The sequence below is a fragment of the Corvus brachyrhynchos genome, unplaced genomic scaffold (genome assembly GCF_000691975.1).
Source record: "Corvus brachyrhynchos isolate BGI_N302 unplaced genomic scaffold, ASM69197v1 scaffold467, whole genome shotgun sequence".
Lineage (NCBI taxonomy): Eukaryota > Metazoa > Chordata > Aves > Passeriformes > Corvidae > Corvus > Corvus brachyrhynchos.
Window position 1 is genome coordinate 2,120,245 of NW_008239309.1, and position 15,730 is coordinate 2,135,974.

At 38.2% G+C, this 15,730-nt stretch overlaps 1 protein-coding gene across 1 annotated transcript in view; it reads right to left on the minus strand.

The window, feature by feature from the left end:
- The window catches only part of PGM5 (phosphoglucomutase 5), a 68,435-nt gene extending 55,298 nt beyond the window's left edge, over positions 1-13,137 (minus strand). Inside the window, exons 1-5 of the mRNA XM_017740701.1 lie at positions 12,967-13,137; positions 10,306-10,452; positions 6,836-6,961; positions 4,119-4,309; positions 3,065-3,219 (exon numbers count right to left, since the gene is read on the minus strand). Coding sequence (XP_017596190.1) covers positions 3,065-3,219; positions 4,119-4,309; positions 6,836-6,961; positions 10,306-10,438 — 605 coding nt within the window. The 5' untranslated portion in view covers positions 10,439-10,452; positions 12,967-13,137. The remainder of the gene's footprint in view (positions 1-3,064; positions 3,220-4,118; positions 4,310-6,835; positions 6,962-10,305; positions 10,453-12,966) is intronic.
- Positions 13,138-15,730: the final 2,593 nt, after the last annotated feature.

The following is a 15,730-nucleotide window of genomic DNA, read 5'->3' on the forward strand; positions in this document are numbered from 1 at the left end:
ACTCCTCTTCCTAAATGGACTGAACAATATTTGGAAGTGGGCGGCTGTCTCGTTGTGATAATGTGTTCATAGCATGAGCAAGAAGAGACTTCTCTTCCTAAATGGACTGAACAAGGTTATTATGGAAGTGATAAACAGACTGAAGGGCTGTCTTTTTACATTGTCAGTGGGAGAAGGGAGGAAGGTGGGTGGAAGACAAGTGTTTTGAAGGTGTGGTATAATTTTTTTTTCCCTTCTTTTAGGTCTGTTAATAAACTTCTTTATATTCTTTCAAGTTTGGTGCCTGCTTTGCGTTTCTCCTAATTCTTATCTCACAGAAGATAAACAGTAATGAGTATTTTGGGCCAAACCACTACACTAAATTGGTGTTTCTGCCCAGTTTGAAACCCAACCCGCTACACCTGGGAATTCTGGAATACCTGAAGACTCAATAACTCATGCAGTGAACCTCCAAGGAAGGTGTCTATGATACTTCTAACTGTGTTCCAATCCATGTAGTCAGCCCACTTACACCCACCCAGGGACAGATAAGGAGCTACAGAGAGCTTATGGGTGAGGATTAAAGGGAGAGCAGGGACAGGAGACATTACAGTGAGGGTCTGCCACAGGCCACCTGACTGGAAAGACCAAATGGATAAAGCTCTCTACAAACAGATAGGAGCAGCCTAACATTCATAAGCCCTGGTGCTCATGGGGGCTTTCAGTCACCCTGGTATCTGTTGAAGGGACAACACAGCAGGGCACTAGCAGCCCAGGAAGTTCCTGGAGTGCATGGATGAAAATTTTCTTCTCCAAGTAACAGAGGAACTAACAAGGAGACATCCTAAGCTGAACCTTGATCTCACCACAAGGAGGGGCTGGTGGGGCACGTGACGTGCAGTGAGCATGAAATGGTGGAATGCAAGATCCTCAGGGCTGTAAGGAGAGCACACAGCAAGCTCCCTACCCTGGACTTCAGGAGAGCAGGCTTTGGCCTCTTCAAGGATCTGCTTGACAGAGTGCCATGGGATAAAGCCCAGGAGGAAGGAAAGGCCCAAGAAAGCTGGGTAACATTCAAGGATCACCTCCCTCCAAGCTTGACAGAGATGCATCCCAACAAAGAGGAAGTCATGTAAAAACACCAGGAAGCCTGTGTGAATGAACAAGTTGTTCCTGGGCAAACTTAAACACAAGAAGAAAGCCTACAGAGGGTAGAAGCAAGGACAGGTAGCCTGTGAGGAATACAGATTAACTGTCCAAGTAGCTTGGGGATAAGGCTAGGAAAGCTGAAGCCCTGATAGAATTAAATCTGGCCAGGGATGTCAAAAGCAACAAGAATAGTTTCCGTAGGTACAATGGTGATAAAAGGAAGACTAGGAAAAATGTGGACTCTCTCCAGAAAGAAACAGGAGACCTGGTTACCCAGGACAAGAAGGCGGCTAAGGAACTCAGTGGCAGTTTTGCTTCAGTCTTCAGCAGCCACAGTGCCTGAGTTGCACAACTCGTGGAGGGTGTCCCTGCCCATGGCAGGGGGGTTGGAACTAGATGATTGATCTCTGTGAAAAACTGCATGATCTACACTGAACTACATGACAACATGTAACTTGTCAGTCTTCAAGAAAACAAGGAGAACCACAAAATGAAATAAAAAATACATAAATCAACTGTCCTGGACACAGACTGAAAACTGCATAACCATAAATATTTGTAGGAATGGAAGGGAAAATATTTACATCCTTCCATCATTATCAGTTGCTCAGTTTTATTTAATAATCAGGCTTAGCTCCACAAAACTAAATAAGGCAGTAAGCGCCATGAGGCGATCTTTGCACCAGAAGGTCAAGTAAACATTGCAAAGAATATAATTCAAACAGTCACAGTGTTATTGGAGGGGACTTGAGTTCATGCCTTCTGACATATTTATCAAACTTCATGAAAAGAAGACAGACAAACATAGGTAAATGTCACTGTTTCTTCAGTTCTTACAGGAATGCAGATATGGTGTTTATACACAAAATTAACTCTATGTATTTTATATCGTATTTCAACATAATGATAATGAGATTTTTGGACTGCTGAACAGAATAAACAAAATACATCAAACACTGACCTAACCATATTTCCTTAAACTAGAGTATCTACCCACAAGCAAGAAATATATTCCCAAAGACCCTGTCAAGTATTAGAGGAAGCAGAAAGCTCTGAATTTAGTAACTTTTAAAAACTTCCTGAATAGGCAAACTGTGGATACAGCAATCAACCTTTTCACACAACCTACGTTTCACTTTAAAATTACTGTTTCCTGACTGGACACATTTAAGGGGAGCAGTAGATCACTCTTGTCGTAGTAAAGCTATGCAGGCAGATGAACATTGAGACACAACTGATTTAGCCAATGCTTTTTCCACACAGAATATATTAAGGCAATAATATTTAATTACCTTATCTTGATATTTACAGAAAATTTAGGCCTGGATGAGACTTGTTCAAAATTCAGCTGCTAACACAAGATGCTCATCCAGGAAATCTTTAAAGAGCAGATTGGATTTATCAGAAATAGTTTTGAATATACTTTTAATCTGTCTTGAAACTGGGAATGGATTTGTCGACTGCCTGCAGCCTCTTACAGGACATTTTATAACAGATCATATATTTCATCAGTTTCTAGTAAGAGGAGGGTTTTAATTTTTTGAATACCTGTTTAGTACTGAATTACTACTTTATCTCTTTTAAACTTCCATGACTTTCATAAAAAGGGCTGCCAGATTAGGCTGTAAACCATTATTTACTCATAAAAGAACAAAGTTTTCTGGAAGAATTCCATCAAACAACTGTACATTAGATTTATCAATTTATTTCTTTTCCAGACTGAATTAAACTCTTTTAATGCAAGTAAAGATGGGAAAAATTACTCTAGGTAAAATCAAAACCTCATCAAAACCAGTTTAAAAAATAAAGCACATAAATACTGTGAAAATTAGAAGCTCTTATCAAAAGACTTCACAATTTTGGAATTGCTATGTAATAAAAAGTAGAGATAACTAATGTAATGATCAAGGTGATACAAACAAATATTTCATCTTACTTGTCCAGAGCTGTGCTGGTAGGCATGCTTCTGCCAAATCCTCGGACACCCATCTGACAAAAGTATGGAATGCAAGACAGATTGGCAGCAATTATAGCCAGTGAATCTGATGCATTAACAAAGAAACCATTTTGGCCAAGGATCATGTAGCGGTCCTGCAGGAGAAAAGAAATTTAAAATAGCATCCTAAATTCCATGTATTGAGGACACATAATTTCTTTTCCTAGATCTACTGGAGGTAGAGAAAAAAAGGACAGGCTTTAGGTTACTCACATCCCCCTTTGGGCAGAAAAATGTACTGGCATCATTCTGGCAGGTTTATAATCTCACTATCACACCATCACTCGCTCCTGCCTTGCAAATCAAAGCTCCAGATCAGTTTCTAGCTTCTGCCTCCTACATGTCACTTCAGCAGCTCTGTTTCTGTCAAGAGAATGCTTGTGTAGGATAATCTTTTTGCCAATGACATGCACTACTATGGAGTAGGAGAGTGTTTTGTGTTTACTGAGAACAGAAGACAGCTTTTTTTTTCAGAATCTTTTCATCCTTCTCCTACCTTGTCAGGGGAGAAAGTTGCTTCTGTAATACATTGCTTTTTATAATGCTGATAATATGACATTAGAAAATTTAAATAAACAGAGATTATGAATCAGTGCTTTGTTTAGCTAAAAAGCTCTTAATTTATGATGCTAACCAAAAAGGACTTAATATTGCTACTGTTTGCTTTGACAAGTCTGTATTAACTACATGCTGGTCTGTTCCTAACCAGGGAAAAAAGTGTTACACCAGCACAAGACAAAAATCAGCCTGTTATTTAAATAATTCTCATTCTGCCTTCAAATCCTGCCTAATTTGAAGTCATCTGCAGAGACAAATTACAACATATGTGTCAGATTTATGGGTTGCAAATGTTACCATCTGTACCTGAAAGTAATACCATTTTCAGCTTCAACGACTTACTGAAAAGCAAACAAATTATACTTACATGTCCCATATCTGACCCCAGACAAAACAACAACTATGGTGGAACCTCAAGACAGGTCTAAATACTTACTCCATCAGCATCAAAAGCAGCTCCAAATCCATACTCGCCACCTTTCATAGCCTCCAGCAAGGCAGTTGCATATGTTAAGTTTGGATCAGGAGGCTGTCCACCAAAATCCTCCAGAGGAATACAGTTTATGGCAGAATTTGCAGGAGCTCCCAATTCATCACACAAGATTCTTCTCACATAGGGTCCCATAACTGTGAAAACAGAAATCTGTCATGCAGTCACAAAAGTGTATGCTTGACATTCAAATCTTTCACAGCACTGTGGACATTTGATACAAACCATACTTGCAGCAATTCTATACATCTGTCCTTGCAACAAACCCCAAACTATTATTTCAGAGAAGTATGTGATTGTCCTCACATTAAATAATTAATCAGTATGAAAATAATCAATTCAATATGAAAATCACAGTTCCCTACTACTGGAAGTGAAAAAGTAATCACTGAATGGTGAAAGATGCAGGGTTCTTTTACCCCTTTTTAAATAAAGAAATTATCGTACACATAAAGGAGTTTTTCTCACTAGAATAAAAATAAAACACTATTCTATGTGTCTAAATAACACACAATAGCAAGGAAAGTAAACAGTAGGGGAATGCAAATGGGAAATACACCTACCTTAACATCCCAATGCATGTGAAAATTGCAATAGATTCGTCCACCAAAGCATTTTACTACATTTTACTTGCTGAGTAATGCAGAGAATAAACTAAAACTTTCTCAAAACTAACTCCAAAATACTTCTTTATTTTGTTAAAGACATGACCAGTGAAGACCCCATGCTGTTACATACCATAATTATTACATGCTTTTGGTGACTAAACAGTCACTACCCGAGCACTCTGCATCCCTGGTACAAGTGTGAATAGGTCACTCAGAGGTAAAAAATGCATGAGTGACTGCTCTTTCAGCTACCTTACTCCCAAATCTTGCTAAGTGGAGCAGCTGTGACCTGAGGTAAAATTATGTAAGAGAAACTTCTTTTCACGAAAATGTAGATGTTAACTCTGTAAAATATACCATGATTTCAGGTTCTTTTCTAAAGAGTACTCCTGTCAAAGTACTCTTTTTGTCTGCCAATGTTAAGCTACCAGTGTGTACAGGCATAAAAATATATTCCAGAGGTGCAGAGCTAAAATAAATTTCAGAAGGTAGTCTGTCAACATATACATGTGGTCCTTTGTAATGTCACTGTATTGTGGCTAGTGGCTCACTTTTGGCTAATATATCTCATCTAGAAAGTCTTTTGATCAGATGCCACCAAGAAAAGGGCAAACCCCAATGATTTTTGATTGCTCCAACGGCTATTCACTGTTACACATAAACATGTGAGCGACATTTCAATTCGAATTTGCCTGGACTCATCTCTCTCTTTTGATTCTTTTTGGCAATTTTCAGAAAAGAAGACTGAAATTTTTTTTTTTTTCTGAAAAAAAAAAAACCCCAAGAAACTACCTTCTTTGTCGTACCAAGAAGTATTTGTGTATACACTTAATCTACATGTACTTTAAATTATAGTACGGATATCTCTCCACCAAAAAGCAAGGTCATAAAGCCAATTCTCTGTCACCTTGTAAATAAAGTAAACAAACTCAAGTCCTTTAAAATGCTTATGATGCATCAGCTTTCTAACCCTAACACAGACTATGCATCTTTTTTACAACATGTAAAAATTCTTAACAGTCAGTAACACACCTGGATATCAGAGCTTTTTAAGGCACTTTAGTAACATTCTCTCCAGTATGGTACATGGCAAGAGGCACTGCCTTCCTCACTGCATTGCTCAGGGACACCATATGTCCTCTGGACACAGCTTGCCAAAGTGGGTGTTCACACTCATTGGATGCAGACTATAATCCTTGGCCACAGTGAACTGTGTGTTCACACTGACTGTGAACTCACTACGATATTTTGAACAGTGACTATCACACTGTACTAGATAAAATGCTTTACAGAAGTTTTCTAAGTCTATCCAGGTCCTTTTATGGGTCTGTTTTCGTAAACCCATTAAAGAATGAAACCTGGTTTGCTTGATAGAATCTGTTTTCCATATGATAATGTTGAACAGTCTTACTTACACTCCTACCCTTCAACTTATTATCTGCAGAAATCTTTATTTAAATGTAGCCTAAAATAGATCTCATCCTGGTCTGTGTTTCCCTAAGTGACACAGCTTGTATTTTTTTAATATCAGCATACCGCTGATCCCCTTGCTGTCTTCTGTGACATTTTCACCTTGTCTGGAGGACACTGAACTTTGTTCACTTTTAACATTAGTGAGACAAGAGGTCTCAGCTAACTCTTTAATTTCTTTATTCAGACTTAACTAGTTTTATACCATTTAGAATTTCCTCTTAGTAGAGAGACTGCCTTGTAACCTCCTCAGTCACTGGACACTGCAATATACTTCAGGACCCTGTCATGGCAAGATTACCTCATCTTGCTTGCTTCCAAATGCAGAAAGGAAACTTTTATTGGACACATATGCCTTTACTTATTTACCAAGTAAGATAAACCTCTTTGCCTAGTAAGGCATCTAACCCATTGCCTTTGTTGGTAGTGTAAGGTTCAAATCTTACTACCCTTAACTTTTATTACACAAAAGTCTGACATTTATATGCTGTACTGTTATTCAGAAATCAATGCATTGTACAACTTTAATTGGGAAGTTATTTCAGTGTACCTACAATTCTGCCCCAATAGCACTGAAGTTCATACCTCCATTCATGGCATCAATCCTTATTTTAATCTGATTGGGTCCGGTCAGCAAATTTCTGATGGCATTGAAATCAAAAATAGTTCGAAGGAGATTGAGGTAGATTTCCACAGAATCCACAATTTCCACTAGAAAAATCACACAGAAAAGAAGTGACTACAGCGCACAAAAGTTAGGTTACTTCTTCCAGCTCTCTTCCACCCAACTCAACTAAAGTCAGAGTACACAACCCCTATATGACACAGCTTTGCTTTGAAGTCCACAGAGGAAAAGTCACAGTCTCCCAGTGCCTTCAGTGTGGCTACCATCAAACTTTAAGCCTTGAAAAGATCAAGTTCTGCCTGCTAAAAGACTGCAGAGATAATGTAAGTTGACAGTTCCTATTTCACTGAAGACATCAATGAGCATACATTATATCAAAGTAAACTCTTTATAGATCATTCACTAAACTACTGGAAAACTTTGCAAGCTAAATAGGTTTATTCTCAGAGGAGGAAGATGTCCATGACAAGTTGACACAAGAGGTTCTATTCTTGTATCTGACAGCAGTATCTCTCTGCATCATTTCTTCAAGAGAGACATACAGTCTATTATTCTAAATTCTGGCACCAGGAATACCTGTGTTCAGTTTGTTGCAGATGGACAACAAACTATACTTTTGCAGTGTAAATCTCATTGATTCAGGAAAGTAAGGCTCAGATGCAACACGTTTTTTTGCTAAGGTCTTGATAACTTGAAATTTAAATTCATAAAAGCAGAGCACTACAATTTTTTAGTTCTTTTGGATGTAAAACACTAAACAAAAATGAATTAAGGAAAATAAGTCTGTCATAATGAAAGCAGTTACAAAACAAATGTCAAAAGCCATGATTCTCAGTCTTCTTGGAACAAATTACATTTCCTGATTAAATTAAAAAGCATATGTTATACAAATATCTTTTCATCTGGTTAAATGAGTATCTTGAAATACTTTACTTACAAGTTAAATTATTACTTAAAATCTCATCCAATTTTGCTCAGAAACACTAACCTCACACTAATGCTCTTCTTTAGAGTAACATGAAAATGACACAGACATTTTTTGAGCCTGAGAAAAACACTTAGAATATTGTGACAATATGCTTGAAGAAACAAAAAAAAGTTCTCAAGGCTGAAAAACAATCTAAAACATATTTGAAAAAGAGCCAATTCTACTGTATACATTAAAAGTCTCAAACATTCACTAAGGTTATAGTATTTCATCTCTTCTATGCCCTGCTCCTAACAGCACTTTAGTAAGCCTTAAGCTTTACATATATGAACAAATGTGACAACTACAGTGGAGTTCGTCACACATGTGAAGATAAAGCACATGTAAGATTAAAGTCTAAAAATTATTTTAACTCCTGCCAAACCTAACCTCAGTTGTTTCAACACCTCTGTAGCCTGATTCACAGGAATTAGTTCATACAACTGAAGAAAAAGCAGAAGTTTAAAATACATTCTCTTTGCTTTTTGTTTGGCGAAAAAAGCCAAACATGTTCTCTGCAATAAAATAAAATACTCCAGCAAAACCAAAATTTAAGGACTTTTTAAAATGAAAAACTTTATTTCTCAAAATGTACATTGTCTTGAAAGGTGCAGTTTGGGTGAAAAACAAAATTACTTCAATTCTAGGGCATCAGGAATGTGGAAAAGTTCTTGAGGCCACAATAGAGTCTTACAGTATTTGAAACATATGAAATATACATGAAATTTGAAATACGTGTCAGAACCCTTATTTATTTGTTTTTGACTCCTTCAAGAAAACAGCTGTGTTAGATAATTTTAAATCAATTGTAAGCACAGAAGTATTCACATGCTTAAAATTAAATATGTGCTTAAGCAATCCCTCTACATTTGGAGTCACTGGATGTACAAATCCCACAACTTTTCAGAAAGTGTGAGCAAAGGATGAATAAACTGAGAGTCTCATTTACTCTTTTGTCAATTAGACTTCAATAAGCAAACCATTCCTAGTCCAAAAAGGTTTGCGTTAGGTGTTTAACTACTAGAAGCATAAGAACATAAATTTGGCAAAGATACTTGGCTGAAAGATGAGGCCTGATGCACTTAGAAGTCTGTAACTCAGATTCCTTAAGTGCAAAACAAACGTAAAAGCTATAAATGCACACAGCATTAGACATAAGCAAGAGGAGCTGGAAACCATGGTGCAATTAGAAAACTATGACCTAACTGCTATCACAGAAACATGGTGGGATGAGGTACATGACTGGAGCACTGCAGTTGAGGGCCACAAGCTTTTCAGGAGACAGGCTGGGAAGGAGGGGTGGGGGCGCTGTGCTCAATGTTAAGGAAGGGTCAGATTGTGAAGAGCTCCTCTGGGAAACGGCCACTGAGACCCTGAGGGTGAAAATCAAGCAGACCAACATGGCTGGGGTCTACTACAGGACACCTGACACGAGAAGTCTCTTGATGAGACCATCTTCTTTGTTAAAAAAAAAAAAACCAAACCAAACCCTACCTCCACTGGCAACCTCGAACTTCCCTGCAATCTCTCCTCCAAGTTTCCTGGGACTGTGGCAAGCTGTTGGAATAATTCCAGCAGCTGCTTTCATCTTTCAGATGATATATGACAGACCAACATCATCTACCTAGCTTTCTTTATTGACACTGTACCACATGGCATATTATCTCCGAACCAGAGAGACATGGATTTGATGGATGGACTATTCAATGGATCAAGAATTGGCTAGATGGACACAGCCAGAGTGTTGTGGTCAACAGCTCTATGTCCAGGTGGAGGATTCTGCCCCTCTGCTCTGCTCTGGTGAGATCCCACCTGCAGTGCTGCATCCAGCTCTGGGGTTCTCAGTACCAGAAAGACATGGACCTGTTGGAGCAGGTCCAAGGTAGTGCCACAAAGATGATTGGAGGGATGGAGAACCTGTCCTGTGATGACAGGCTGAAAGATCTGGGGCTGTTCAGCACAGAGAAGAGAAGGCGCTGAAGAGACGCTACAGCTGCCTTCCAGTACCTAAAGGGGACCTTATACAAAAAATTTCAAAACAGGCAAATAGTGTTAGGACAAGGGGGAAAGGTTTTAAACTGAAGGATAAGAGATTTAGGTTAGATTTGAGGAGGAAATTCTCTAATGTGAGAGTGGTGACGTATTTGAACAGGTTGCCCAGAGATGCTGTGGATGCTCCATCCCTAGAAGTGTTCAAGGCCATGCTGGATGGAACTCTAAGCAACCTGGTCTAATGAAAGGTGTCCCTGCCAATGACAGCAGGGTTGGAACAAGATGATCCTTAAAGTACCTTCCACCATAAACCGTTCCATGATTCTATACTTTGCCTTCTATTTTGATAACTTCTAGTAAGGCATCTTAAAGAGCTGAAGTTCTGCTTATATAATTACCCATTATAATTCTGCCACAATACTGATGTTTAGACCCAATGGACTTAGTATGCATAAAAGCGTACATTGATACCTCGGAAAGGTTTGAATTTGTTCTCCAGATCAAATTCTTGTCTTCCTAGGCGTGATAAATCAACTCTGAGATCTGGACAAATTGCATATTCCTCCAAGGTTTTGCTGATTTGATAGATCTTTTCTGCAACCATGTCTGGAGCGGGTCCTATAAGAGAAAATAATGTGGTGGGTCATTTCTTTCAAATGAAGATTTCCTATTTTAAAAGTGAGTGCTATAGCAAACATTTTTCTGAATATATTTGAGTAACTATGGAATAAATAAAACCAAAGTACTACAGTAAATAAGGTCTGTCTTTTCACAACACAGGTTTAAAACATTTTTCAAAAAAATAAAACATGGAAATACACTGCATTACTCACAACATTTTGATTCACATAGAGTATTTAAATCAATTCTTATCCAGGGGCAGGGAGAATGAGGTAACCACAGTCACATTTGTTTGGGTTTATTGGTCAAAGACTGCCTTTTTTTTTACTCTGCATGGAATCTCAACATAGCTATTAAAGGAAAGCCTGTTCTTCAGCAGCAGGTTCTGGTGTTTCATAGGACTTTCTGCAAATGCACACCTGTGAAGATCACATAGTTTGGTGTTTCCCATTATTTCATTACAAAAACATACCATTTTTAGAAGTCTTACCAGTTTTACAGTGGTACTGTATTGCAGTTTCCCTCCACTACCTGAATGAAATTTATCTTTGTTAGAATTCGGTTGCTCAACAATTAGCAATTACAACCTGGATCAGTTATGTCATTCAGAAACAGAAAACACACCTTACTTGTGAATTACTTTCATTGCCAAAGCTTGAAAAATGGCTTTATTTTCACAGATTTACTGTAAACCAAACAAAAGTTGCAGTCTCGATGCAAAAATTACTAGATGAACTATGCCATATGCAGTGCAAAGGTTGAGTCTGAGTTGTAATTGAGTATGAATTGCAACAAAGTCCCTTCTGGCTGATCTGACTCTTCACAGCTTATATTAAAGCTACACTTTCACTCTAAAAATTATTTCCTTTATTCCCGTTTACATGTTCTCTCTCCTAATCCAAAGCGTCTTTGAAGGTGTTTTCAGAGCAAATTTCTCATTCCTCCAGCAACGCTGCTAGAGCAGTGCATTGCCACATAAATTAGTGTCTTCCATCTCAGATGCAGTGTACCAGATGGTCCAATACAACAAAAACCAGCTACTTAATTCTTCGTTTAGCTTAGAAAATTACTTCTTACTTGTCTAATCCAAACCCAACCAAAGGGTGAGGATGTCAACAGCTTTGTTGACATCCATCTATCTCCTTGATAGATGGATGTATTGTCTACTGGTATTTCCAGCTAAGGAGATACCCCAGAGTCACTCTACATTCTCTTCTACAGCTACAGAAACAAACCACTTCTGCTTGACCTGGATCTGCAAATAGACTGAGCAAGAATATAGAGCAACAATAACCTTCCCTAGGAGCTTGCTGCTGTGCCTAACCACAGTCTTAATTCAAACGCCTTGCCTAATACTTAACTCACATTTTCTCAGCTGGAACTTAAACCAACTACTTTTCATTATGGCCCTGTTGATTAACATATATAATTGAACCTTGTGACCTCTGTTTGAGCAGTGTTTCATATACAAAGCTTAACAGCCTTTTTGAATTCTCTTTAAAAAGGCAAAGCACACTAGAAAGACTGCACCACCAACTGTTACCCATCTACCAAGCAGATTTTAAATGCACGTGGTGTTTTAAAGTTTATAGAGTGCTAATGCATCTAATGGTTTGGCTCTGGTACATGTGTGCTGTGACCCTGGCTTTCTCACTGGCTGACCTGACACAGTCCTTTTAATCTCTCTGGGATTCCAGCCTATTCTGTTTATAAAATCACACTCATTTAACCATGCACGTTTTTCAATTACACAAGGGAGAGGGGAGAAAGCACTCCTTCTCAAGTTCTCCCACCTTCAAAATGGGGAAGGAAACATTTTATAAGCCCTTTCAGTTCTTTTTTTCACATTGAAAGCACTCTACATGTGTGAGGTATGCAAGGTGTCAGCTACCATCACATAACGTTATATGAGTGTACACAGATCTATAATGTAAAACATACAGAATGTATAACATACCTACACGTATACACAAATTCCACTATTCAGTGGTGGACTTGTGCTAAAATGGTACAGCTCTCTACCTGGGTAAGACCAGTTACTTCCTGGATAAACATAAGAAGTGCTTTCTTCCACTCGAGACAATGAGTTATACTGCTTCTGAAATTACATGCTTTAAAGTAAATGCCAAGACAAGCAACACAGAAATATGAGGAAAACAGAAGTCCCTCACAGGCATCTTTATAAAAGGATCAGAACCGTTACGGTGATCTGGATGACTATACAAGGTACTGTAAAAACAGGATGGCAAGTCTGTCATTTATAGAAATCTTACAGCTACCCCAAGGGCTTCAATGAACATTTAATGCTTATTTTTCAGACCAGTGGAGGCAAATACACTTCTATTATTAAAAAAAAAAAAAAAATTGAGAGATAGAGAGATGCCTATGTTCTTCACAGTTTTAACAGAGTAAATGAAAAACACATAGTTACAAACACCTAGTTATCCTTGTACGAGTATTTCCAGCATACCAAGATGGAATGTTGTAGTGTGTTTTAAAAAAACCCCATACCTCCATTGGCAACTTCAAACTTGACTCCAAATTCTCCTCCAGGTCCCCCAGGACTGTGGCTAGCTGTTAAAATAATTCCACCAGCTGCTTTGATCTTTCGGATGATACACGAAACAGCAGGTGTGGATAAGATCCCATTCTGTCCAATAACCAATCTGCCGATCTATGTGGAAAAAACAAGCCAAAGTACTCTGAATAGTACCAAATGTTTGAAAATCAGTATATAAACACACACACATACGGGCATGTATGTACAGGATTGAAATGGTAAAGTCCTGGTATGGAACATATTCTTTTGCAGAGAAATATACGTACATGAGTTGGTTGCATGCTAATCTTGAGCACTGACAAAAAATACTGTATCCTGGCACATTTAACCCCAGTGACCTGGATATGACAGCAAAGCAAGAGCACAGCAATGATAGGGATTTGCAAAGCTCCCAAGCGTAATACTAGGCTGTCATCCTGCAACCAAAACTTGCCAGGTAACCCTGCAAATCAGCAAATCCCCTCAGATATCAGCACAGTTTAGGGCTGACTCTGTGGACACATTTGCAGGGCTGGGACTATAATAGAAAGAGAACAGAAAGAGAATTGCCTTTCATAGGGCAGCCTTCCAGTGCAATCACAAGTATCACTCCACACTAGGACCTGCAGTCTCTTGTAGTTACACTTCTGCTGCCAAGACACCCTTGGATGTCCTGCCCCATAAAAAGCACTGCACCTCCTTCAGCCATCAGTGACTCCTTGGCTATTCCAAATGAACAGGGTGTGTTTCCCAGGGCACAGCTGAGCAGGGGAAGTTCCCACCATTCTTAAAATAAAAGAAAACCTTTCAGGTGGTGTTATTAAACACTGACTCAATGTGTTTGGTATTACATGCAGTTCCACTGCAAGGTTCCAATTTCAAAACCATGCCTTCATCCCCTACACCAATACTACAGTTTCAGCTTAACATAAATAATCTAGGAGCCAACAAGAAATGTATTTACAAAGAAATACAAAAGAGTTCCAATTTCTGGGAAACAGGAAGACCAAAAAAAAGCAAGGGGAAAAGGGGAGGTTAAGAGTTACAGATGAGAACTGAGGCAGCTGTATATGGAGCTTAAAAGGATATTGTCCAAGTTTGGAGTTTCTCAATAACATCAATACAAAAAAAAAAAGTAAAATCAGCCCACTCACCACCACCACTACTGAGTAGTAGTTTGGAAGGTGCAGGGCAGTTAGGGGAGGCAGAGGGAGAAGCGGAACACTGAGTCCCTCCCACTCCCCATCTAAAAACAGACTAGGAGTTGAACTTCGAATTTCATTCTCTAGTTTGAAGGAGATTTGGTATCTCTACAGTCTGTGTGGCAAAGCAACAGCACAGGAGGTGTCACTACCTGCCTCCTGTCCATGAAGAGCTGTTCCTTCATATACAGATGACCTTCTTCTGGGCACTCACGTGAGGACCTTAATGGTTACTTAGAAGTGTGCTTCCAAATAACTTCAGAAAAGCAAAGGATTAAGAGATTATTTAACCTGGTTTTGTGAACTATTTTAATAATTAAGACTACAAAGAAATTATCAACTTCAACTGCAAGCATAAATTACTTTTTTGATAACTCTCACCAATCAGAAACTATGTCTATCCATTTCTCTTTCACTGAGAATCACAAGACCTGCTTTCAAATTTTAAAAAATGTGCACTCTCCTATCTGAGATTTCTACCTCAAGCTCTCATGAAAGAATGATTGTTTGTCTACCTGCTTCTCTTTTCAGAGTTTTTGCAGATAATTTTGAAGCCTATGGAATGTTGCTGGAAAACAGGAGAGCTAAGAAGTTAAGAAACAAGCAAAAAATTATAATGGAAAGAAAAATACTATTTTAAAAAAACCTGAAATCGATTGTTTTGAATATTGTCCCTCTTAAACTATGAAGCATGTAGAAAGCTAGAGCAATGACTCAATCTTCCAAATACAGCTGTCAGAAATGTGTGCCAGCTCTTAAAACAGTATTGTGTATGGGTAAACAAAAGGAATATGACAGCGATAGCGTTTTAAAAAATACTTGAAAATAACCACACAATCTACCTGGAGGTACTCAAGTACAAATGCATTTATGCTTGCATGCAGGCTTATCACAAACATGTTTTTGGTATTTCCAAATCTAAACTAGTGAGTTTTAGTTTTTGTCTTCATGCACAACACCTGTAGTTTTAAAAGTTAGTAGAATATTTAAATTATTCACAATGCACAAATTGCCTAGGACTATCTCTTCACCATATTTAATTTCTTCCCATTCAGCAGATGTTGAACAAACTGGTTTTTCCATTTCTCTGGATGCCAAATATTAATATAAATATGAACAATCTGATTTGCCTTAAGCATTTGTCATGATGCTACTATTTCTATACTACATAGAAATATTATTTATTATGCTGATTTCTGTACTATAGAAATACTGCAATTTTTAGTATGCTAAATTAAGGATCCTGCAAATCAAATTGCATAAGATACATTGGTATTTTATTTGCAGGGAATACTATAAAGTTTCACCTTATATTAAGGTCATCAGTACTTCTACACAACTCCCTGAGGAGAGTGTAGGCCTTAGAGGTGTAAATGTGTCTCCTGGTTCAGAATCTCTTCATTTTGAACCAAATACTAAACTAGCATTTAATTATTTCTTTAATTAATTTAATTAATATCCGATTTTACAGACTTCTTGCAATCTGGGCTAAAACAGTAACCAAACTCTATCCACACACTGACTCACAATTAAA